At 48.2% G+C, this 25,942-nt stretch overlaps 1 protein-coding gene and 1 long non-coding RNA gene across 15 annotated transcripts in view; one reads left to right on the forward strand and one right to left on the reverse strand.

The window, feature by feature from the left end:
- The window catches only part of DOCK7 (dedicator of cytokinesis 7), a 1,498,361-nt gene that overhangs the window by 926,669 nt on the left and 545,750 nt on the right, over nt 1-25,942 (forward strand). For all 14 annotated transcript variants that reach the window (XM_069642017.1, XM_069642019.1, XM_069642018.1 and 11 more), the window contains one exon: nt 4,203-4,342. In XM_069642017.1, the coding sequence (XP_069498118.1) occupies nt 4,203-4,342 (140 nt within the window). The remainder of the gene's footprint in view (nt 1-4,202; nt 4,343-25,942) is intronic.
- The window catches only part of LOC138544921 (uncharacterized), a 191,407-nt gene that overhangs the window by 145,491 nt on the left and 19,974 nt on the right, over nt 1-25,942 (reverse strand). Inside the window, exon 2 of the long non-coding RNA XR_011290760.1 lies at nt 5,322-5,393. This is a non-coding gene — a long non-coding RNA (uncharacterized lncRNA). The remainder of the gene's footprint in view (nt 1-5,321; nt 5,394-25,942) is intronic.

Here is a 25,942-nt window from a genome sequence, read left to right on the forward strand (position 1 = left end):
AGTACAACCAGGGACCCGACTGTCCAAGCCTCCAGACCCAGTTCAAATTGGAGGGGAATTAGAATTCGAAGTTAAAGATATTTTAGACTCCAAAGTGTTGAAGTCAAAACTCTTCTATTTTGTTGACTGGAAGGGATATGGACCTCAAGAGAGATCGTGGGAGCCTAGTAACCATGTTCACGCACCTCGATTAATACAAAGGTTCCACCGGAGATTTCCGAACAAGCCAAGACCCCCGGAAGGAACAACCTTGGGAGGGGCCTTGAGGGGGGTACTGTCATGATGCCTACCTCCAAGGAGCCGAGTCCGACCCAGCAACCCCAGAGGCAGGCATCATTCCCCCCAGGGAAGTGCCAGCGGGCCCAAGCTGGGGCCCTTTGGACCCCTGTCCTGGCGCCTTAGGCGCCAGGCTCATGTTGGACCCCTGTCCTGGCGCCTTAGGCGCCAGGCTCATAAAGCTAGACATGTGTTCAAGTGTTTCAATGTGCACTTACCTGATGCAGACCATGCTGCTACATCCAGGCCCTCTTGAGGCCTGAATGGAACTACTTTACCTGTGGGACTACTTTCCACCTGGGTGTGGTCGGGGAAGGATACATACCTGATCGGTGGAAGGATACATACCTGGAACTTCTTCCAAAGCTATTTAAACCACGCCCGATCAGCAACTCTTGCTTCGCATTGTTCTGCTCCTCGCAGTTGGACGCTCACCGTGTCAGCTCCTGCATCTGGACTTCAGCCACGCCTGTCAGCATCCTGGGTCACCTGCAAAGGGAGATAAGAGAGAATTGGCGAGAAAGAAGGCCTTACCTGCTAAAGCTGTATCACGGAGACATCACACCGACGATCCTGAAAGGGAAGACATCATTTTTAAAAGCATTTTGTTTCGATCGCTGCAGCGCTGCATTTCACTCACCTTTCCTGGGCACCTCCATCTTCAGCAGCGATCATCCGGATCCGCAGCCACTTCCCAGTGCCTAGAGAGAAAAAGACAAGAACACAAGGTGAAGAAGGAAGGGAATAGGAAAAGCTCAGTTTCCTTCTAAGACTTACCAGTTGGGTCATTCCCATTTCATTTCGGGTCCTGCCTCTTCCTGGCATTCCGGACCCCGGCCCCTATGGGGAAAAAAAGACAGACATTGAATGAGCGAATGCAAAGACTTTACCCGAACGCTCATCCAGAACTTACCTGTCATTTATTGGAACTGCACGTTTCACTTCGGGTCGGCGCCATATCTCCGGCATTCCGAACCCCGGCCCCTAAGGGGAAAAAGACATAAGCGTTAGCGCTTGCTGCAATAAGACAATGAACATTATTATTAAGCTTGAACTTTTGAACTTGCAACAGAACTCTTACAGCGCCTTACCTGAATAGTCAAGCTTATTTGAACTTCCATCAAACCTCAATCCAGTGAAGACACTGGGTTTCAACACGCCCCTGCATCAGAAGCAGGATGGAGAACTCATCCTTCCAGACCCTAAGGTGAGACTTCACAGGGAATCGTGGAAGGGTATCGTGGAGGGTTGGAAGGAAGTGGGAGGCTTGAGCATTATTCCGTCAGTAGGTAATACTCCCTTTCCACGCACAGGGGAATATTCCTACGAGCCAGAGAAGCCAGAGTAGAGGGGCCCTACCTGTCCATCTTCAGAGACCTGCGCTTCACCATTGAAGAAGCATCAGCACTCGAAGCCAGACCTGCGCCTCTGTGGGAATCAGGTGAGCGTGACAATTGCGTGCCGGTCTCCTGCGCTGCCTTGATTGTCCCTTCGTGTGGGCTGATCCTCAGTGTGACCCCGTTAGCGTGTGCCTTCAGCGCTTCTGTTGCGCTGCACAGCTGTCCAGCTACTCCAATCTCCCGAGTGCCTAAGCAGTAAGTCGCTTAGGAGTGTGGTTATTTGAAATATCCCTCCCCGTTACTGTTCAAACAGGCCAACCTCTGGCTCCAAGCTGCACTTAGATGCTAAATAGTACAACAGCTTACCAGTTCTTGCAGCAGGGGTAGACACACAAGCTGCTGTGCAGCAGGGCGGCTCCTGATGCAATGTGTTGTGCTTTCCCTCCACCCCGGCGCTGGTCCTCCGTCACTGCACCAACTCCCGTGCTATCTGCGTGCTCTGGACGTTTCTTCAGTCGTTGGGCCCCGGATTGACCCAGATATTCGATCTTCTTAGTGCCCACGGTGTGCCGTGGGCCCTTCTGTGGGTTGATCCTCTTTGGGCAGCCTGGTATGTCCAGTGCTTCTGGGCTCCCGCTATATCAGGCACAGGGTACCCGAGCCGACAGCCTCGTTCCAGGACCCCACACTAATCAGGTGTGGGAGGTGATCTGCTATGGCTGCCTGTGTGTGCTGCGCTGGATAAGTCACTGCTCTGAGCTGTATGCTGTCTCTGGGCTTGCAGCGCCCTGCTTACAACTTCAGCGCACCTCGTTCTCAATGCTATTGTTATTACCGCATTTCACAACAGCGTTAGTGCTCGCTTCTCCCCTCCTTTGTGTTTGGGCAGCCGCTTTTACTTTCCTGGGGCACCGTAGTACGTAGTGTGCTGGTCTTCTCATTCGTGCCGGGCAGCTCCCATGTGCTTCACCGCTACACGTTCCATGCAGGGCGCACAGTGTTTAACGTTCAGCTAACTCTGTTTGCCTCCTGGCCGTGCCGCACCGGTGTCTGACCGCGCGCAGAGCTCTGAGCTGCCTGGTTTCGGCAGGGGGCTGCTTCTGCGTCGTCCACCGTTCCAGCGCTCCTTCCTGTCTGCAAACTTCCTCCGCTACCGGGTGTGCGCTGCCCCCATTGCAGGTCCTCATTGTCATGGCCGCAGTCCCTCCTCCCCGTGTGCGGCCACCCTGGGGAACCCCGCGCTGCACCAACAATGGGTCTGGCACCCAGCGACAAGTCTGCCCTCTGCGTTCAGCGGGTCGCCACGGGCAGCTTTCCCCATCTCGTCACCCCCGCTGCCTTGTATGTATCCGGCTCCAGACTCACCAGCAGTAGCTTTGGGGTCCCGCTACGGGAGGAGGTCCAGCTCGGTGTTGCGTGGCAGTCTCCAGGCACCAAAGCATCAGGGCGAGCCCCTCCTCACCACATTCCATTTCTCCGCTCAGGCCGCCATTTTCTCTGTACCCCAGGTCTTGTCTTTAGGTCTCGTTTTCTCAGGGAAGACTCCGAATTCCACCGGGTCCTCGCTCATAAGTAGCAGAAACGCTTACTCTGCACAATGCTGACGTTTTCAGCCGTGTTGTTTGCTGTTTTCAGCGATTTAGAGGATCTCAGCAAGGATCAAGACGGGAGCTCAGTCCTGGCACGGCTTCACTCCATGAGCTCCAGCCATGCCCCCCTTCGGGGGCAATATTTACAACACTGCAACTCCTACAAGTGACATTGTGAAGAATGCACCTTAACTGGGAAATGTTTCTAGAGTCCCCTTCGGTTCTGGAGTTCACCACCAAGCCCTGCATTTTTAGATGATGCTCCTGATTTATTTGGGTTTATTAAATTAATGTATTACACTCCTGCCTGAGGATCTACAGTGTACCAATGTGGGTTGCTACTGTTTCCCCTCCCTGGAGTGTAGCAGGCCCTTCTTAGCTTAGTAACTTCCTAGCTGAACATTCATAGCCCTCCTGGCCTTGTTAGACATTGTGTGTTTGACTATCTTTATGTGTTTAAACACAGTGCTCTCTGTATATGTGTAGTACGCACCTAGAGCATAGCAGGAAGCCTGTACCAGGTTCTGTGTGGCTTCTTGGATCGTACCCATGATGGTATCACTGTGTATCATTGTCTAGAGGCATCACTTAACTTACATCTAAAGTCTGAATGTATAGTTTCTGCCACCAGGTGTGGGGCTTGCATTTTATGGTAAAGATGAGTTAAGCCTTAGCTGTGCTTTTTCTGTTTCAACTAAGTACATATTTTTCCTTACATAGATATTATATATGTGGCCTTGTAATAAAAGTATATATTTTTCAGTATGTTAGTGTGGTGTATCTTTTGTGGCGACTATTGGGAATAATTGTCCCTCCCTCCTTGCTGAAGTTAAATCTGAAGGTACTGCTCTGCTTACCATTGGAGAGCCTGGTCTTTCCTTTTGGGTGGAGACACTGTTCTACCATTAGGTTAGATGGTTACACAGCCCCCAGTTGTGCAAATATACCCCTAACACTCTTTTGACACCCTTTTAATACGTGACTTATTTTTCAACAGAGCTCTGGATTTTCTACAATTATTCAAGATCAGAAGATCGCCAACATGTTTGACCTCTCCTTGCCTTTCCGCCAGCAGCATTACTTGGCAGGACTTGTATTAACTGAGCTGGCTGTTATCCTGGATCCCGATGCTGAGGGGTGAGTTTTCCATTGCACGCTTCGTTGACCCTATGGGTCATTAGTGGCAGCCAGACAGAGGATGTTGCCAAGGCTAGGTTAGCATGCCTGCTACTATTCAATGACTCGGCTATGAGTCAATCCATGTGAAATGCCAAATACAAGGGCCAGAGTGCCAGTCTGTTTCCCATGCCAATCCCTGTGTAGGTTGCCTTAGCTGAAAGTGTATTCCAAAGGTTTATACTTGGGGTTAAGCAGACATCAGCTGGATTGATCCACACAGAATTTTGCAGATTTCATCGAGCGCTAGTTTAGACTGTGGAAATTTGGACTTCTGTTAATGTGTGACAATGTGTAGCTTCCTGTTAGGGAAATGCTATGAAAGTGTGAAAGTTACTTTTGTATTTTTAAAAAACATTATTGAACTACAACCCCGGAATCTAATCACTTCTCACAGTAAGTTTAAGAACAGAAAATATTTATAAACACAAGAGAAATAAATTAATTGTGAAAAGCATAAATAATGATATAAAAGGGTGGGTGGGAAATATCAGAGAGAAAGGGATAAAAGTAGAGGTTCTAGTAAGGGGGGGAAATATAGTCTTGGGGCAAATGGGAATGAATCATACATCACTTAACTGAAAATTGGGTTTTTATTTTTTAAATCTGAAAACTTTGATCATGTGAAGCTGTGAAATTAATAATACATTAGATGATAAAGAAGAGTAAATGACTACCAGGACACTAAATCGCAGTTCATTAGCACACTTAACTTCTATTGGCTTTGCTTAATTTGGAATAGTGAAAAACTAACTTGGCAAAGAACTACTGCTTTTTTTGTGACCAATCCACCTAACAGATTAGGTAAGGTATTTTTTTCGATATTCAATTGCATGATTAAAAGAATAACACATGTTATGTTTCAATAACACTCCTGAAATAAATTAAAATGCTATTACTGTAAATATGAAATTTGGGTTCTATGATCATTGTCACAAACCTGCTACCATCAAGCTCTCCATCTCAGTGATGACTAGCCTTGCAAAGGTATCGTACCTCTTCTTTCGTTGACCTACAGAAGGGGTGACACAAAAAAGATAGATTATCAAATTATTTTATTATAGGGTTTCTCCACTACTAAAGAGATTTCCTATCTTAAAAAATTGAAGAAAACGGTGCCAGGGTGGGTTAAAAAATAAGATGTCAGGGTTTTCCGCATGGTAGATCTACAAATCTGTCTTGTGAACTGAGATAGTCTCTTTCTCCCCGATGAATAACCATGAAGAGGTTTCTTTAGTTTTCTGCTTTTGACACATGGGGGAATACACATAAACTAGAGGAGCCTTAAACTATTCCCTACAATTGAAAACAGGGTTCCAAGTGAGGAACAATCTAACCAGAAGGTTTCTGGAAGAGTCAAACTATAAAGTGTCTGTGGTTTTCTCTGATTTCTTTAGTAAGGGTGCTGTCTCCTTCCAGATCTCTTCCTATCCCACTGACCTCGAGCTGCGAGCAACTCAGGAAAAATGCAACGGAATCAACAACTCTTTTATTAAAAGGAAATAGACACACACTGACAAATCATATAATGAAACTCCCTCATCATTACCCCCTGCATCCCAGCATGCACACTACACCTCTGGACCAAATTATCTCCCTCAGACATCCTAAAAACAATCGCCTCCATCAATCATACTAAGTACTCTGGCAATATCATTCCAGTCTCTAGCTTTAGACAACTAATGGGCCTGGCGCTCAACGTACTCCTCAGCATCATTAATGCCTCCCTCACAGAAGGCTTTTTCCTAAAGAACACTCAAGACTGCTCTCACATGACCCCTTTTGATAAAAACAAACCTAGACACAGACAACCTGGCCAGCTATCTGATCATCACCAACCTACCATTTCTTGACAACATTTTGGAACAAATTGTTGCTACTGCACTGCTGGACAGAAAGGAACAACTACACCTCCTAAATGATTCTCAGTTGGGCTTCCTACCCAAGTGTAGCATCGAGACAGCTACCATACAGGTGATTGATAATGCCCTCCAAATCATGGATAAGGGTTAATCATGCTCCTCTACCTCCTTGAACTCTAGGCTGCATTCAACACTGTCGACCTCTGCATCCTCCTCGCCTTCCTCTCAGACAGAATGGGATTCTCTCGAACTGTGCTAAATTGGTTTACCTTCTACCACTTGGGCAAACTCCAGGCCGTCCAGATGAAAACGTTTATTTCTTACCAACTTCCAGTCTCCTGCAGAGTTCACCAAGGCTTCATCCTCTGACCAATCCTTTTTAAATTTTACATGTAGCCTCTGGGCACTCTCCTGAAAGACCCAAGGGGCATATCGCCATTAGCATCTGTGTAGTACGCTACACAAGTGCTAATGGTTTTGTAAAAATAAAAAAGGAATGTATTTTCTCCCCATCAACGGGATGTCTTGCAACGTCCCTTACACAGAGATAAAATACTATACCAACATGGCCGTTCTGGAATTGGAAGGTGGACTCTGTATGGAACCCCTCTTCCATTTCCATGGTGGCCACACTGGTCCGGAGCTGACAGGAGCTGCAGCGGCGGGTTCCTGCTGCCACGATCAGGTAAGTGGAAAGGGGAGAGGGTGAGGGAAAACATTAATAATAATAAACAGTTTAGGCGGGGGGGGTTAAGATGGCTGGGTGGGGGACCAGCAATCAGGCGGTTTGGAACGCGGGCGAACACTAGTATGGTCAGCCTGCGTTCCGAGCTCCCTGATTGACTGGCACCCTCGCTCAGGGTGCTAATGCCATTTAGAATACCATACAATCTAAAAAGGCCCATATTTTCACCTGTCCTGCGGACATTTTGTGCCTTGGCCTTCTTCATTCCGTCTCGTGTCTGGAATTGCCATATATGGAAAGCCCTTTCACAGGCAAAGCCTCTATTTTCCTGTGCAAAGTACAGGTCTGTGTATATGGCCGGATGTGGGCCCTGGGTATATCTGGACCCAGTCCACATCTAATCCACAGTGTGTCTGTTGCACGGCAGATGTGCTGGCCAGAGACTGTCCATAATTGTATAGCCCCTGCCAGTTTGAATGGTGCAGATCCTTAAGATTGGTAGCTTGGAAGTGGCAACAGTCCAGATCCTTGAAAAAAGGAGTACTTTTACAGCCATTTGACAGATCATTAATGGAGGCAAGGCCCTTATGAAGAATCGTAGTTCACTGACCCTATCTTCTCTCTCCCTTGCCTGACTAAGATCGGTGATGATCTGGTCAGGATTCCTTCCCCCCTGGCGTGGTTCCATATAAAGCCAAAGCTTGTTTGGGGTGAGTCTGGTTCCACTTTGCAGTGTTCATTAGCTGGGCTACCAAGCAATACCTGTGATGCTCTGGACAGGGAAATCCACATTTGGCTTTTGGTGCAAAAAGCACTAATTTGTGTAATCTAGGTCACTTCCCCTCCCAGATAAATTTCCGTATGTCAGCCTGAATTGCTTCATTGGTTCTGAGAGGATTTGTTCTAGAAACTGAGTAAAATCGGTAGAGAAGCTAGGCAACATTTCCTTTTTACATCCACCAATAGGCAGCCGATAGTTGTATATGAGAGTCAAAAGCCCTCAGTACATCAGTTGTCTACGCGCTTACCAAGCCATCATCCATTCCTGGATGCCAACTGCCTTCCTCACACTTAACCCCTCCAAGACCAGAATGTTTTTATCCGCAGCTCTTGGATTCAGCTAAATCTGTAGGCTTCATATTGACAGCAGCCTGTCCTTTGTTGTGGGCCCTAAGGACAGAGGTGAATTCCTTCAACTTTTTTTATAGATTTTATTTAGAGAAATTAAAAGATGTAACTCCTACCTATCCCTAAGCTATGGGTTCCCCCCGCCTAACACAAGTTAACTAGGGTGCTTGTCAGTCGTTGTTGATTCTCAAAGAAAACTTTCCTCTGTACAACTCTAGTCTTCTCTGTCTCTACCACTATTCAAAAAGGGACCCAGGCACAGGATAATGACTCCCTTCTCCTGTGTTCTGCTTCTCAGAAAAGTCACTTTTAATAGTTGATCCATATATAGTTGTTAGCAACCACCTTGATAAGTTCATACAGTTCAGAAACCAGTTTCTTTAGTGTTTTCAACATGTCCTTGACACCTTGCTTTTCCCTTCTGGCGTTCCCTCTTCCTTTTTTTTGACTTAATCACTCTCTCTTGTTCTCTCTTGACACAGTGTCCCCCCTTTTCCTGGCTGGGCCAGTTCACCACAGTTCCAAAAGGTTTCTCACTTTCTTTGTACTCTCGCCTCTCACTGGGACGAATATAAAGATGCCAGAAATTATGCTCACTTGGTTTCCACTATTCAATATTACTCGGACGAGTATGATTGTACCAGAAATAATTCCCACTTAATTTCCACTCTCCCAAATACTGGGCAGAGTGTGATTGTGCCAGTAGTGATTCACACTTGGCTTCCTCTCTTCACAATTACTGGGACAAGTATGATTGTGCCAGTAATGATTCACACTTAGCTTCTTTTCTTCACAATTACTGAGATGAGTATAATTCATATACTTGTTATGCTCATTGTCCTCACGGGTCTCCCGCTGCCCCAGTTACCTTCTTGTCTTGGGGTTAGCATCACCGGCCCTGGCTGCAGGACGGGAAACTTTTCTCTCTGTCAGGTTGACCTCTGGTTTCTCTCTGGTTCATTCTCTCCCTCTGCGTCCGTTCCGTGATGACAGAGGCTTTGTGGTTTCGGCATCATTATTGACTGCACCATCCACTGCGTCGCGGTCACACCACCACTTACGATTTGCTTTTTCTTTGGGTTTTCCCTTCCCAATGCTTCCTGCTTCCAGCTCTCCTAGTGGTCACTTCCCCGGCCACTTATCTGCCAGATCGGCATGCAGGACTTCCCAGGTTCTCGCAGCTCCTCCAGCATCGCTGACAGAAGTCTCCTGTGCTTCTCTCTCGACAACAGTGGTTTGAAACTCCCTGGTCTCTCTCTCTACCTTGACACCTCCTTCTGAATTTATGACGTGCAGCTGTGCCTTCCCCAGCAGAGCCTCGTAGTCCTTTCTCTCTGTTGCTTGAGTTTTCTGTATCACTCAAACCTTCTTCTTCCAAGTATTAGCAGCTAGTCCTTTTTCTCTATTGCTTGAGTGTTCTGTATCACTTGAGCATTCTTCTTCCCAGTATTAGGAGCATAGTCTTATTTCTTAGTTGCTTGAGTGTTCTGGATCACTTGATCACTCTTCTTCTTCACAGTATCTGATTCTTGAGTGTTCTGTGTTGTTTGAGTATTCTTCACAGTATTAGCAGTTTCTTCATAGTGAGTCACTGGATTTATAGCACAGTAACAGACAGTAGCTTGATGCTCTTGGTCTTTCTGGAGCTTTATGGTTACTGGTTGTTTATAAGTGAGTAATTCAGGGAGTTCCTCTGTGGAACTGGAGTCCTTGTCCTCAAGGGGGGGAGGGGTGTTTCTCTGGGTGAGGTCCTGTTTACCTCTACCACTAGGGAAGGTGTTGTGTAGCAGGCTCACCTCCCTAGCCTCACAGGGAAAGGCTCCCTCCTGGGGAGAAGTGACTAAATCCTCCGATTCGTCACACCTTCCAGGAAACATATATCCAAGAAAGCAAAATGGCCTGGCTCCAAAACCTCACCCTTCGTAATATCAAACCCTTAATCCCTCTGCAGGGCCTCTGGACTGTAGTGCAGGTGATTGATTTCTTGACATCAAGGGGGGAAATAACCTCTTGTTAAAACTCCAAAACTCACTTGACAACCTGAAAGCAGTCCACCAAGTTGAAGTACGTCTTATTACATGTGTGTGGAAATTCGACCAAATCACCCTCATTCTATGCTAACTACATTGGCTTCCTCTCCAAGCCAGGATACTGTTCAAGACTGCATGTATTATCTATAAAGAAGTCAAGAGTAGCACACCAGTGTACTTTGCACATAAGCTCCACATATCTGGTGTCACATGTTCCTTGCACAGCAAATCAACCAACCAGCTTGAATCAGAACTCGTCTGCAAATAGAGTACCCCAAACAATCCTCCTCTTGTCATGCATCCACTCTCTGGAGCTCGATCCCTGTATCTGCTCGGAACATCCCCATAATTCACCAGTTTTGTAAATCTCTCAAAATGTGGCTTTTGCAACAACATCTTGTTAGGGAGAATCCTCATAAATGTGCTAATTCCCTTCACATTAGAGACGCCCAGCAACTTTTCTGGATTTTGAGGACTTGATTTTTTTACCTGGAAAGAGTGTGAGCCTTTTTTTCCCACTCTTTCATGTGTTATGATGTATGTTTTACATTTGTCTTCTTTGATTATGGAGTTTTAGATAACTCCATAGGCATCATCTTTTCATATGTGTTACACAGCACCCTCAGTGGAGTGACAAAGGGATGTCTTTTAGACTTCCCCAAGGTTTAAATACCTTCTCTGGGATAAACTACTGTTTCTCAGAGAATGTAAAGTGAAAATGACTTTACTAGTCTTTTCCAAACTCAGCCCAGCACACACCATCTTATATTGGAGTGCTGGTGAGGTTACAACTGTGTCTAAACACTCATGTAGCAGTCAAATGCTACCCTTTGCTATTGAAAAGGCTGGTGGCAGTGGTTTCACAATGAACTATCATGATGTTTCCTGACTGCGAACACTAGTACCTAAAAATCGCGTGAGCCATGTTTTTCCAAGATTGCGCCTTAAGCCCCTTTGTTTAAACGGGTCCCGGTCTTCTTTTTTCACCATTTCTTTTTGGAAAGGTCATTCTAGTGTTTGTCTCTGCGCACCAAACCAGGTTTGGTGCCTTTGTACGTGTGCCTTTGGCAGGCTTCAGGACTGAAGTCCGCCCTTGACGTCTGGGGTGGGCAGGAAGTGAGGGTGGTGCCTGAAACTCCCTGTGCTTAGTCTCCTAGGAGACCAAAATGCACTCTGGCATGATTGGCTGGCTGACTGTCCGGCAAGGACAGCCACCCTGCTGGGTCAGTGACAGCTAGGCTGGAATGAAAGGGAGAAAACTGTTTAAAAGGCGAGTCTCGTGGACTGGAAGGCAGAGTCGACCACTGGAACGAAAGAACCGAAGACGAGCTGGAAGAGGATGGCTGCTGCAACCACTGGACCGTTGGTTTACCCGTTGATGCCCTGCTGCAGGTCCGAATTGTCAAACTCCATAATAATGCAGTCCTAGTGGAGTCTTGTCAAAATAAAAGGGCCTATACTAAAAAACCTATTGCCAATCCTTACCGCGAAATACAAATAGTGAGGGGTGAAGTTCATGAAAAAGAAAGAAGTGTTCAGAAAATGATAAGTCAGGATAATTGGGTCGTTGGTCTCACTTCCCCACGTTTTCAGCAAGGGCAAGGCAATTCACTCGAGCAACGCGCACACTCTGACTTCTGCAGCACGAGGATACAGTTCTATCTTCACAGTTCTGGATCTTCTGGGTCAAAGCCTCTTTACTGCTTGTAAGTCTCTAGACTCAAAAGGGCCTGCTGTGCAAAAACAATACATAAACATGCTTTTCCTTTCAAATGTATTCAAAGTTCGGTGTTCACCCTGGATCTGTTACACTCACCTGGCTCCCACAGAGGCGTAGATCTGAACTGGACAGCTGCGGTCTCCACCAATGTGACGCGTAGGGCCGAGATGACGGACTGGACTGGCCCACCTAGCTTCGTTTGCTTGGCCTGTAGGAATATTCTTCTGTAAATGGAGGAAGGGAATTAACCACCCGTGGAGTTGAGCGTAAATCTCCCCACCCCCGCTGTTCTCCCCACAGATCACCTTTGATGTCCCCTCTTATAGTCTCACCTGATGGTTTGAAAAGATGAGCTCTCCATCCTGCATTGAGCGCAGGGGCGCATTGATAACCAGTTGCTTCACTGGCTCGAAGGAATCGGTGAGTTCCAGAACAATATTGACTCCGAAAAGGATGTAGTTCGTAAGAGTTCACTTGTCTGACTTTCATTCTTGTCCGATTCCTTGCAGTTTGCAACTTGACCCCAGCGAAGAGTTCCTCGTGGTAGCTGACGAAGTTCAGGTAATGATTTGGCTTATCCAACACAGTTCAATAAAATAAGGCCAGAAGGTAACCTGTGGCTTGCTCCCTTATTCAGGTGTGGTGAGAAAATATGAAGTTCGGGGAATAATGTCTCCGGCGGTAAAATTAGGTACGTCTATTGTGGTGAGAAGAGTTCCCCTTGTTTGTCCCTTCGTCTCACCTTGTTGTCCTTTTGTTCCCCTTAGGGGCCGGGGTACGGCGAGGATGCAATGGAGACTGCGCCGACCCATGAAGAGGAATAGTACCCCCGGCGGTAATCAGGTAAGTCTATGGGGGTAGTTTCTATTGCCTCTGTTTATTCCCTTGGCTCACCATGCAGAAGGATGTGGTGGATCGTGAGGATGCTGCAAAGGCCGGTGAGTTCAGCGCGGCGCTGCAGCAGGCGAGGCGGCGCGCGTAAAATGCTTCTTTCTTCCAGCTCGAAGGCACGGTGGATCTGGAATTAAGGTAAGGATCGAAGGTTTTGCTCTTACTCTAACCTCTTCTCTTTGTGTTCCTCCCTTTTTCTAGGAACTGCAGACTCGAGGCGGGCGTGGCAGAAGACTGGATGCAGGCTTGCAGACACGGTGAGCGTTACGCTGCTGGGTGCAGAATAACGCGAAGCGTGTGCTGCTCTTCGGGCGTGGTTTAAATAGCATCCAAAGTAGTCCCAGGTAAGTATTCCTCCCCAGCCCCACCCGAGTAAAAAATAGTCCCTGGGTAAAATAGTCCCTTCCAAGCCTCATTTGGCTTGGAGCTCTGCAGCATGGTCTGCATCAGGTAAGCTTGCAGCATGGTCTGCATCAGGTAAGTTCTACTCTATGAGCCTGGCGCCATAGGTGCCAGGACTGACTCTCCATATGAGCCTGGTGCCATAGCCGCCAGCACTGCACCCAAACAGCCCCTAGCAGGGGTTTTTGGGCTTGCTCAAAATATCTTGATGCCTGCTTCCGGGGTTGCTGGACCTAGTCTGGTTCCCCAGGGGTAGGCATCATGATAGGATCCCCCTCAAAGGTGCTCAGATCCTTTTCTTAAATTCCAAGTAGGATACCCCTCTTCTGGGCTCAGATCCCTTTTAAAACCAATGTTCAGAGAATTCTTTCTCACGTGATCCCTTTCTTTTGGTCAATTAGTCTCCCTCAGCCGGGCTCGGACCAATTGTGATTTATCTTAAACTATCGAAGACTTTTGAATGTGCACATGGTTTAGCTTGACCCACTGCAAGACCACTTCGATTTTGTTATTCGTTTTTCTCAAACTCAGTTGGATACCTGACGGAGACTTTCGATTGAGAGCTCACGTGGCACCGGACCATTCTGTGTATGGTATCTTTTGTTGGCTTCCAAAGTTTGAAATGTAAAGTTCAATTACTCCTTTGGTTCCGATTATATTTTAAAGTTGCCGCTTGCAATCTTGGTTCAAAACACAAAACTGGTTTGATATCAGTCTCATCGACTCACCGGCTGTGCTGTCTTTTCTGATGCTACTTTGTTGTAGGAGCCAAGGACATTACCACAGTGGCAATTGCTCCTCCCCACCTTGTTTATTGACGTGGGAGACGACCGGGTACCTCCGACACACTGTGCAGGTTTTATCAGCCTCAGTTCCTGGTCTTTGGTTTTTTACATTCCAAGGCTCACGAAAATAACTGTCTTTAGAGGTCACAGGTACTACCCTCCTTGCCACTCTCTCTGGTCTCGCCGTCTTTCTCCTTGTATTAAACTGCCATCTTGGAATTGCTGTTTGCGCGTGTGGTTTGCCTTGCTCAGTTTGTGCACCGCCTTTTATCCGTGTGGGGAAGCGTGATGAAAGTTAGGTGTGTGTGTGTGTAATAATCTGCAATTGCCTGACCTTGCCTGTCCATGGCGTTGAGACATGTCAGGTATACGGCTCTGGTGTTAGTCCGTTGTCACTCACAGTGAACTGTCTGTGAGAAAATGTTGTGTCAGAAAAGGGGGGGGCTTGAATTCCTAGGTATCCTACCTGTTAGGATGGGGGAAACAGTGTTATTGGGGCGAGGATACCGCATCTCACCCTCCGGTGTCCTACTTCCACTCCCTGAGGGCCCCTTGTTAGGGAGAATTCGCAGAAATGTGCTAATTCCCTTCTACCTTAGAGACCCCCAGCTCTTTTGCTGGACTTTAGGACTTTTTTATCTCTCATTTATATTTTATGTGATTTATTCTGTGTTTCTTTTGACTTTGGAGTCTGACCAACTCCATAGGCATCATCTTTACATTGTTACACACAGCACCTTCCGTGCAGGGGCACCGGGAAGTCTCTAAGATTTCCCAAAGGTTTAAATACCTTCTCTTGGATAAACTACTGTTTCCAAGAGCAGTGAAGTGAAATTGACTTTACTTACATTTTGTAACTTTCTAGACCCAGCACAGACTATCTTACCAAAGGATGCTGGAGGGGTTACTTAGTATCCCCTTTGTCTAGTCTCTCATGTAACATTTTTATGTTACCCTTTTGGCTGGTGGCAGTGGTTTACTTTTTACTACCCTTGTGTGTTTTTACCGCGGGCTGCAATTGCAGCCTTGGTAAAGCACCCATGGGTGCCCATTTTGTCAAAATGACCCTGGTCGTCTTCTTTCGTCATTTCTTGTTGGAAAGGTCCTTCTTGAGATTTACTCTGTGCACCAAACCAGTTTTGGTCCCTTTGTTCATTTTGTCTTTGGCAGGATTCACGAGTGAAGCCCGCCTCTGGCTCCAGTATATCTGGCAGGGGCAGGAAGTGAAGGAGGTGCCTGAAACTCCCTGTGCTTAATCCCCGTGGTTACAGGAATGCACCCAAAGGTGATTGGCCGGCCAAGGACAGCCACCCTCCTGTGTGATTGACAGCTAGGCTGGAATGAATAGGAGAAATCTGCATAAAAGCAAGGCTTTTTGGCTTGGAAGGCAGAGTCTACCACTGGACGAAGGAATCCGAAGAAGAACTTGGGAGAGATGCCTGTTGCAACTCTTGGACCGTTGGTTTGCCCGGTGAAGCCCTGCTGCTGTGCTGAAACTCAGAATTCGCCTTCTCTAGAGAAGCCCTGCAAGGACGACTTCTCCCTTTTGAATTGGTCGGACCAATCAACTCCAAAGTGAACTCGTTTGGACATCCTCTCGAAGCTTGCTGTACTTCTGCTGCTGCTGCTGCTGGAACCGAAGTGCCAGGGGGAGGAACACCAAACAGAGTGCATCAATTTCAAGACAGACCCGAGCTGCTGGAAGATCCTCCGGACTCCCAGTAAGCAGGACTGACCAAGCCTAAGCCAACTCAACAGAGTGCTGGACCCAGACACGAGGAAAGTTCAGAGTGGTATCCGTGAGATCGCAGTGTTACTATTTGCTGAGACACGAGGAGCTGAAACCGCGAAGTGCTGCTGAATAGAAGTTTGTTCTTTTCTGTCGCCGACTGTCCCGTTGTGTTGCAGGAGTCCCCAGGAGTCCTCCCTCTTGCCCCATGCCTGAGGCCCAGGAACAAAAGAGCCACACAGGAACAGAAGCCCTCTGGAACCCTTTCTTGTAACACAAGGTACTGTACAGTCTAAGAGAACTTACCTCTTGTTGTTGTAGCCTTACTTGATCTCAGTTGAGACTTGTCTTGGATACCTCTGTAGAGTTGCTTGCATCTTCTAACTCTCACAAGCCTCCCAGTTTGTGACCCTACTTTGATTCCACTTTTTCTACCAAGACTTCTAAAACATTGCGCAAGACTTTTACCTACCTTTACCTGCTTCAGCTCACCTAGACTTTTGCTTAACTGACATTGGCTGGCCTGGCTCCCTGAATAACTCTTCTTTCCTCTGACATTGTGTTTTACCTTTCCTTCCAGGAAGGGGTTAATCTGCTTTGCATTGGGGGTTCAAAAGTGCTTACCTGCTTCAGAATAATTGTGTGATCTCTTGTTTTATTCTATAACCCTTTTCTTGGACATTCTTGCTAAGAGTGTGTATTTTGGAGTGTATTTGTGTGTTACTGATATATTGCCCTTCTGAAGAAGGCTTATTCAAGCTGACTGTTAAATAAATTAATAATTGTTTAATAAGAAACTGTGAGTATAAGTGTTGATGTGGATGCTTGTCACTGTGAATCTCTGTGTAACTCCCCTACTGATCACATTGACCCCTTTTGAGATAAGCCTTGCTGCTCAGCCACACTACCAACCTGTGTAGTACAGACGTATACCAAAGGTTGGGTTCCTATTGCCCGGAGGTCAAGATTGTTGTAGTGCACCCAAAGGGTACTGCTCCAAATATTCCCTAACACCCTCCTAAAGCAGGACGACCCAAGCCTGAGCCACCTCAACAGAGTGCTGGACCCCAGAAGCAAGGGAACGCCCACAAGGTGTTCAAGAACCGCGGCGGTGCTATTTTCCGGTAGCTGAAACCGCAAAGTGCTGCTGATCTGAAGTAAGCCCATTGCCGACGCCGACCTTCGCACTACGGTGCAGGAGTCCTCCAGACGTCCTCTCTCTTGTGTCCACGATTGAGGCCCAGGAACTGCAAGGCTGCAACCAGAACAGAAGCCAGCTGCATCCTTTTCTTCAGACCTAAGGTACTGTCTTAACTAGGGGTACTTACCTGTTGTTGCCTGTAGCTTGCTTGCTCTCACTGGTGACTTGTAGTAGCTGCCTTTTGCAGTGTTGCTTGCATCTTTGCTTAAAGCTTGTGGCCCAACAGTGATTCTTTGCTACAAACTCTCTATATAACCTTGTGCAAGACTTGTGTGCTATCTTCAAGAAGTGCCTCAGCTCCCCCAGACTTTGTTCAATTGACATTGGCAGTCCTGACTCCCTGCAAACTCTTCTGACCCACTGACTGTGTGTTTAATTGTCCCTCATAGGTGGTACATAATTTACTTGTATTGCTGGCAAAGGGTTAACCTATACTGCATTGGGGGATTGTACAGTACTTACCTGTTCAGAGAACTTGTTAACCTTTGTTTCCTTCCCTAACCTTTTCCCTTGTCCACACCCTCAGTATTGCATTAAGTGTTAACGTGATAAATCAATGTCCACAGTGTCCTAGCAGTTGAAGTCACCCCTGGGTGTAGGAAGTGTGTGTGTGTGTGACATCCCAAAAGGGTATCTACTTACTTAACTGAGAATTGAAGAAGTGTATTTTTGAAGTGTATTTATTGTTGCACAATGCCCTTTCTAAAGCAGGCTTATTTTAAAACTGACTGCTAAATTAATCATTATTTTACTAGAAAACCTTGAGTTTACGTGTTATTTAAATACTTGTCATTGTGAATCTCTGTTGCATCTCTACAGCTCACAATTACACCTCTTGAGATAAGTCTGGCTGTTCAGTCACTCTACCAACTTGTGTAGTACAGACCTATACCAATAGTTGGGTATCTATTGCCAAGAGGACAAGGCTGGTGTAGTCCCCCACAGGGTTACTACATACAATCTTGCCTACCAATCAGGACTAGTTGCATTCAGGCATTCCTAGAGACAAAGGACAGGGGAGTTTCGGGACCCTTCCTCACATCCTGTCCTTCCAGACACACTGGAGCCAGAGGCGGGCTTCAGCCCTGAAGCCTGCAAAAGGCAAGACAAAATAAGGCCTTGAATCTGTCAACGCACAGAGTAAAAACGAAGAAACGCCTCACAAACAGAAAACGGGGAAAAAAAGAAGACAGGGGCCAATTTGACGAAATGGTCACCCATGGCTGCTATACTGCAACTGAGGGTTCAGCCGGCGGTAGAAAAGCACAATGGTAGTGTGATAGAGCAGATGGATATACAACAGCCAATACTCAGGATGGTTTGGAAAGTCTTTATTTAACTAAGAGACACAACTTTTAACCGACGTCTTAATAGTCTCTCTCTTTCTTTTCATTTCATAACTCCACAGCTCACTAGTTTCTCAAAAATTCTGGCTTAGACTAGGCACAGGGTGGAAGGATAAATCGTAGATCAGCAGGGATATTTATCTCCTTTTCATAATATTCTCTCTTACAGTCTCTGATATGGCTGGAGAATGGGCCAAAAAAGGTTGTGGACTGAGTTGCCCTTTATTTCAGTTGTTATTCGCCCCTTTCCTGCTCAAGGAGCCTTGTGGAGGTATTTGTAATGTTCCTTTGCGGTTTGTCCCATAGCCTTCTCAGCTTCCCTTCTTCTCTCACTCTTTTTCCCAGTGAATAGTTTGTTTATGTACGGTAAAGCCTCTTACTCATCCAAACTCTTATATGCCCAACGACAGTCTCTGAAGGATGATGGCCCCTCCTCCTTTAGACTCGTAACAAACACTGTCCGTGATAATTCTTCTATCTCAATGCTTCGGGCCTGAAGCAACTCTAAACGGTCTTTCTTTCCTTACGGCGTCTCGCAAACCCTGCTCTCACAACGGTGGGGGCCGATTCAGCTCCGGGCTCTTCACAGCTGATCCCTCTGCTTTGCCTGAGCCCCGCCGCCGCAACGGTGGGGGTCTATTCGTCTTCACACCTCCTCTCGGCTCCACACCGTTCTTTCCGCGCTGTGTGAGCCGCGGTGTCGAATTCTTCAGCGGAATGAGAGGTTGGTCCCAGGGTTTAGATGTACCTCTTCAGGATGGTAGCCTTCACCTCAGCTCTCCGTCCCCTTCCCTTATTAAGCGGTTGAACGGCCTCCTGTATTCCGCACTGGCCTCCTCGTCTCAGCCTCTCGTCTCGATAAAAACAGCAACAACAAAACTTCACTTGATGCTCAACAGGAGCGCAACTTTGTTCATCTCTCGATAAGCAATACTAGTATGCCCACTCATAGGCAGCTTCCTCCTCAGAGGGAATCCTTTCTTCTTCTGTCTTCTCATCCGTCTATATACAAAATCAAACATAAAACAAAAGTCCAGTATTAAAGAAACGTACCTTGGTCAACTTCTCTCCATCTCTCATTGGGCCACTCCCTTGTCCTTGAAGAGAAGGCCCTCCCTCCAAGTCCCTCTATGACATCACTCCATTACTGCATCCAGGGTATTTAATTATTTAATTGGCTCTGAAGTAGCTTATCTTCCTCTGCTTCATCACAGGTAGGAAAAAGTACCCTTGGTCACCCTGCTCTTCCCGCTCTATCGCCCTTTTGCATGCTAGCTTGCTCAATTCGTCGAAGAGCAGCTTCCGTTCCTCCTGGGGCATGAACATGGGCAGCGGCTGTCTCGCTTGCGAAGGGTAACCTACCAATTCTAGCCGCATACCTGATATCGCTTGCAGAACCCATGTATCGTTGGACAAATCTCACCTTGCATGCAAAAACAACAGCGTCCTGCCTCCCACTTTAGGGTCTGTCTGCATAAGGGTACTCACCGCCTGGTGCACTTTGTTGCCTGTAGGCGCCTCTTCCTCTGTGATTCCTGGTGAAGCGGGCTCTGGGCAGGAAAAAGGTGTCTTGAGGTGCCTTTCCCAGGACTGTGCTCTGGGTCCTTGGGGCCTCCTCTGTGAGCTAAAACGACCGAACACCCGGCCCCTTTGCTGTCCGGTCCCTGCGAAAACCTGCCCGGGAAATATGCTACTAATGGAACTTTGCTCCTTCTCTAGGGTGGAATATGTCCCAACGAACTGCCCCATTTCCTTGGCAAAGGCATCTCCAAACAATAGGCCTTTAGCATTTCCTTTATTGTACTTTAGCATCTCCTCCTGCCTGAGGCTAGGTCGCTGAGTTTGTTATCAATTTTCAAAAGTACACCTCTCCTTCTTTCTGCTGACAGTGCACAATTTGCATTTCCTAACAGGCAGACTGCCCGTTGAGCCCAGCTTCCCAGGACTCGAGCATCCACTGGCATGCCTGTGTTCACGGCTCTTTCGGCCGGGTCCATGATTTTCGCCAGCAGGCCTGCAATGTCCAAGAGCTTGTCTTGACATCCCCGCCATGCCCGGTCCACCCATTTCCTTACGTCTTTTGATGATTTAGTGATAAACGTCACCATTTTGGTATCTACATCTGGGGTGCCCGAGTCTTTGCCCGGCAGTTCAGGTCTAGGGCACTCTGCCTTCATTCTGGACCTGACTTCTATGTCTAATGGCGTTCTCATGTGCTGAGTCATGTATTACGCCACTCTGGGCGATGGCACCCAATTCGTGGATCTGGGGTGCCTTATCGAATCCGGGTCTAACATGTCAGTCAGACCCTCATCCTCCCCTAGAGGCTGCTCGAGGACGTCTGGCTTCTGAGGAGCTTCTTCTTCCTCCTCCTCCTCATTGTGTGGGGAGTAACCTGCAACCTCATCTTCTTCCCCTTTATTATACACCCCTTGGGCAGGGGGTCGAGAGCCTGGTACCGTCAACCTTTTTAGAAAGGCCTCTTTCAGCCTGGAAGCTGGGTCGACCGGCTCTTGGGGTCTCTGATCCACCCCATCAGCGTGGCTTGGGGGCATCAAAGAGTCTGTTCTCTTCCAAGCCATTTTACTGCCCTGATTGTCAACCCCTGACCTGGGGTGTCCAGCTGATGTACCCTCACCGGGGCCGAGTGCCCTCTTCCTAGACCACTCCTGCTCTGCCTTTTGCTTGTTGAGCATGGCTTCCAAGTGGTCTACCCTTTGTGCCTTTTTTTTTACCTATGGGAAGGGGCCCTGTTCCAGTTCTGTGGGCTCCTCGACCCACTCCTCTGAGCTCCAATCAGGGGATGTGCTCCTGGACCCTCTGGGCTCTCCACAGTGTGCCATAAAGCAGTGCTCGTCCTCACGAGCTATCTGAGGCCTTCAGCTGAATGGAACATGCCCACGAGATTGTCCGCCGTGCGTTTATTCGCTTTGTCATGGAAAACGAACACCTTTCTGAGGCGTACTGAATCCCTGCTGTGTGGTACTTGCCGGGACTTTGGCATTGAATGAGCTCTCGCAGGGTCCTACAGCCCGGAGGGAGCATCAAGCCTTCTCGGAGCCGTTGTTTAGCAGCTTCGACTGCTGTACCTACAAGGAGGCGGGGCCCGTTGCCTTACGCGGGTGTGATCGCCCGCAGCTCCGGCCTGACCTCTCAATGTGAACAGGAAACGAGATGATACTGCCAGCGAACGTCACGCCTATCATAGGACCTGTCAACGGGCGTTCGGCACTGCACGAACACGTTAAATGACTAAAGACATCTGTGATTACTTTAGCATACATTAAATATATGGTATTATGACATTAAATATATGCACATAACTACATAATTAGTTGGAAAGCGAGCCCCAAATCCACTTATCTATGTGAAGCAGCAACAAAGAAAGGGTAGTTGTACTGGCAAGGAGGAGTTCTTATAGGTGATGCCAGAGCCGGATTGGGTGAAAGAGGAGACCAGGACTACCTGAGACCCGAGGATTATGGGGGTTGGTAGTTTTCTAGAGACATTTTTTGTTCAACATTAAAACTTAATCCCCCTTTTGTGTTTAGACTCCAGAGGATGTGGGAGAGACTCAAAATATGTGTCAAGTTTTGGAAAGTTAAAAAATGTTATAAATTTGAAAGGCGGTTGAAGCAGTAATAACGAAGAATAAGCATAATGCTCGCCTCCTGTCTTCACATAGAATTATGCATTAACTTTGCAAGGAGGGGCATGGCTTTGTGGCCATGTAGAGGGACATGCCTTTGGGGAGCTCCTGTGATCCGTTCATGATCCTGCTGTATAAGTGCACCTACTGACGCCGGCGGCTGCTGAAAATATGCATAGCTGCTCATGAAGGTGCCTGGAGTGCCTTCAGAACTTTTGAGATGTTTTTAACAAACAGAAACGAAGTTTCACCCGTTACCAGATTACGGATGCCGGAGGGAGAAAGAGATACAAAATGGCCGGCTTGGCCCGAGAACAAAGGACTTTGTCCGCTTCATGACGGAATCGCTACAGTTGCAGGAGGAGAGCGATCCGGCTGAAAGGCACACTGCGACGCTTTTGCAACGAGACACGCGTGCTCGCGGTGTCTGGAGATCTGTGGCCCTGTGTGACCAGGCGTGTGTTGTGCCTGATGCACGCTGGAGGGACCCCTGGACTCGTTGATGCGGCGGAAGAATGGAGTAAGAAGGTGCCGCCTGGGAGACGGACCGTGGCCTTCGAGGCGTTACCGAGACGCTTTGTGTGCAATGACACAGGGCTGGTAGGCTTATAAGCCAGCCGGAGTAAGTGCGTGCGGTGCCTGGCACATGCGGCGGGGGCCCCTGGACTGGGGGTCGGTTAGGGCTGTGTGCGGCCGAAGTGGCAGAGTGGTGAGCTGCGGTGAGACATCCCAAGTTGGAGACTGCGGTTGCATGGGGCTGCATGAGTGGGAAATGGTGGCGATTCTCCTCCCAGTGGGACACATATAACAAAACTGGGCAGGATCGCTCCGTGTGTACGGCGGGACCCAGCAAAGCGCAGTGAACGGAGGCTGGTAGCCCGATCTGGATGAAAGCTGAGAAGCAGCTGGGCAGCACACGCACATGGTCCGCTAAATGCGTTAAGCTCGCAGTCAGCTGTGCCTAAGAGAAGCGCACACGGACATTAACAGTGAACCGAAATAAGCAAATGCACGAGCTAGGTGCATGGAGGATGTGAACAGATGTGCGCAGTGAGTTCGGTTGCATGCAGCAACGCGCAGAATCTCCTTAGGCAGGATGTAAGGACCTTAGCGGAACGTACAGAGACTCTGGAAAGAGAGATGAGTCCAACCGTTGCGGACTGTGCGACACACAAACGGGAGCTACACGCCCTGGTGCAATGGGTGGGCAATTTGGAGAATAGAGCGGAGGAGGCAGAGGGGCGTGCCCGGAGGAATAACATTTGCATTGTTGCACTGCCGGAGGGGACCGAGGGCCACAACCCTACGGAATTCATCGAAACCATGTTGTTACAAGAAATCACTAGGGGAATCCTGTCCCAGGGATTCGCGGTGAAGAGAGCGCACAGGGCCCTGACAAGGAAGCCGCCGCCGGGAAATCCGCCCAGGCCACTGATTGCCAAGATCCTCAATTATCGAGACTGAGAGAAAATTCTTGAACACTTCCGTAAAGGAGGAACAATAAAGTGAGGAGCTGCAAGCATTACTGCCTACCCGGACTACACCCTTCATGTACAGCGGAGCCGTATGAAATTTGGATCGGTCAAGAGAAGATTGCGGGAAGCTGGACACAAATATATGTTGCTTTACCCGGCCAGGCTAAAGGTTTTCCACAAGAGTCAGATGCTGTTCTTCGAGACCCCGGAAGAGGCCATGGGGTGGCTGGACACGCAATGCTGCCCCCAGGAGCCAGATGTTCAAGAAGGAGATGGAGAAGGACGAGATAAGTAAAGCTGAGAATCTGGTGGGACCTTGTTTTGTGGGACTTGAATATAGTCGATGATGTAACTGGATGGCAAGCCCGCTCTAGCTGGCAGGAAACATGATCCGGTAGCACTATAACGGTTGCACGTGGAGATAGCCCCTCTGGGCCGATCTTTATATCCCCATTTAGAGTTTAGTTAGGTCACTGATAGTTAGGTGACACCCTGCTGGGTTCTTAATTTGGGTTTCCAAGATAGAACCAAATGCGGGGATGCCTGAGATCCAGGGATGGAGCTGGGCAGTTGTTTGGGTGTGGGGTTTGGGGGGGTTTAGTTTAAATATGAGCCATGAAGGTAGACTTAGAATCAGTTATCCACTTGGAGTGTGGGGGAGGGCTGTTCGGAAGTGGGAGGGAATACTATTGATGTACCATGGGAGACCTTAAGATATTAACGTGGAATGTTAGAGGGCTCAACAGTTACCTGAAGCGTAATAAGGTTATGCTGTATTTGAAGCGACAGAAGATAGACGTCGCCTTGCTGCAAGAGACACATCTGACGAGAGAGAAAATGGAATTGGTGGGGAGGAAATGGAAAGGGATAACGGTGGGTTCATCGTACTCTGCCTATGCAAGAGGGGTACTTGTCTGGGTGGCGCCACATGTCCCATTTAAGTTGACTGTAAAGGTTGTGGATGCAGAGGGGAGGTTGGTTATATTGAGGGGGTTGATAGAGAACAGGGAAGTATGTATCGTTAATACATATGCCCCTAACCAAAACACAGTAGCACACTTCAGGACGTTGTGTACCAAGCTAAGTGCAAGTGTAGGGGGAGCGGTGATCTGGGGTGGGGATTTCAATTGTGTATTGAACCCAAAAGTAGACGGGTCGGATGATAAGACGGCCAAGCCCAGTCCAGCGGCCAAGGTATTGCAGACGCTGCTGACGAACTTTGGCTTAGTGGATGTGTGGAGAGTGAAGCACCCTGATGAAAGGCAGTACTCGCATTATTCAGCCCCGCACCAGCTGCACACGAGGCTTGATTATATCTTTGCCACTTCAGATGTGGTGGCTGAGAGTATTTATGTAGACTATAGAGCCAGAGTCCTCTCGGATCACTCGCCCCTGGTCCTGGGGTGGCAGTACTGCCCCCCCCCCTAGGACGCGAATACCTACATGGCGCCTCCGGGCAGAGGCGCTCAAAGACATAGCCTTCAGGGAGGACATGAGAGATGAGATTGTTGCTTATTTTGAGGTGAACAATGGTAGTGTGAAGTCAGCGGGTACTGTATGGGAGGCCTTTAAGGTGGTGATGCGTGGGATCGCCATTGCTAAGTCTAAGGGATTACTGGGGGGAGTTTTAGCTGACCTACACAGAGTTGAGACTGAGCTGGAAAGAGAACTGGGAAGGGGCGGGGCTGATGCGGAGGCACTAAGCAAATTGCAACAACAGTGTGTGGAATACTGGGATAGGCTCTGTAACTTGAATTACAAAAAGTACATAGAAAGGCAGCATGCAGGAGGGGACAAAACGGGCCGGCTTCTGGCGTGGTTGTACAAGAACGAAACCCCTAGGTCCCCGATTCGGACTATAATCGATGAAGAGGGTGAGACAGTAGACACCCAAGAAGGTGTAAATAAGGCATTTGCAAAATACTATAAGGCATTATATGAGGATGAGGTGGGAAGTAGTCAGGAGGAGATAGACTAAGTACTGGAGGACATAGGCCTGCCTAAGGTCAGTGAGGAGGAGAGAGAGGAGCTGGATGCACCGATCACTTTAGAGGAATTGAAAGAGATTGTAAGGCAGCTACCTACTAGCAAGGCTCCAGGGGCAGACGGGCTTCCTAGCGAATTTTATAAGGTGTATGGGGAGGAGGTGCTCCCTTCCATGCGAGCTATGCTCAACGATGCGTTTGAGGTGGGGCGGTTGCCGGAGTCGCTCAGGGAGGCGATCATAGTGCCACTCCCCAAGCCCAACAAACCGGAGCGAAGCTGCGGCTCTTACAGGCCATTGTCGATGTTGGACCAGGACAGTAAGATTTTGACAGCTGTCCTGGCCAACAGAATGCAGAGGGTAATTGGCAAATTAATTCACCCAGACCAAACGGGCTATGTCCCGAGCAGGAACATCACTCACAACCATAGACGACTTCATCGAGTGGTCGAATGGGGGTGTAGTACTGAGGATGAAATGGCAGTCGTGCCACTGGATGCAGTTAAAGCGTTTGACTCTGTCAAGTGGCTGTGGTTGTTGGCGGCTCTAGAGTGGTATGGATTGGGGCCAGGCTATATTAAATGGGCTAGGATGTTATACAGTGAACCGCTGGCCAGGGTTCGTATGGGTTCAGTAGTGTCTGAGAGGTGGCGGCTAGGCAGAGGTACGAGGCA

Source organism: Ambystoma mexicanum, chromosome 1q (genome assembly GCF_040938575.1).
Source record: "Ambystoma mexicanum isolate Mex_15411 chromosome 1q, UKY_AmexF1_1, whole genome shotgun sequence".
NCBI classification, from domain to species: domain Eukaryota; kingdom Metazoa; phylum Chordata; class Amphibia; order Caudata; family Ambystomatidae; genus Ambystoma; species Ambystoma mexicanum.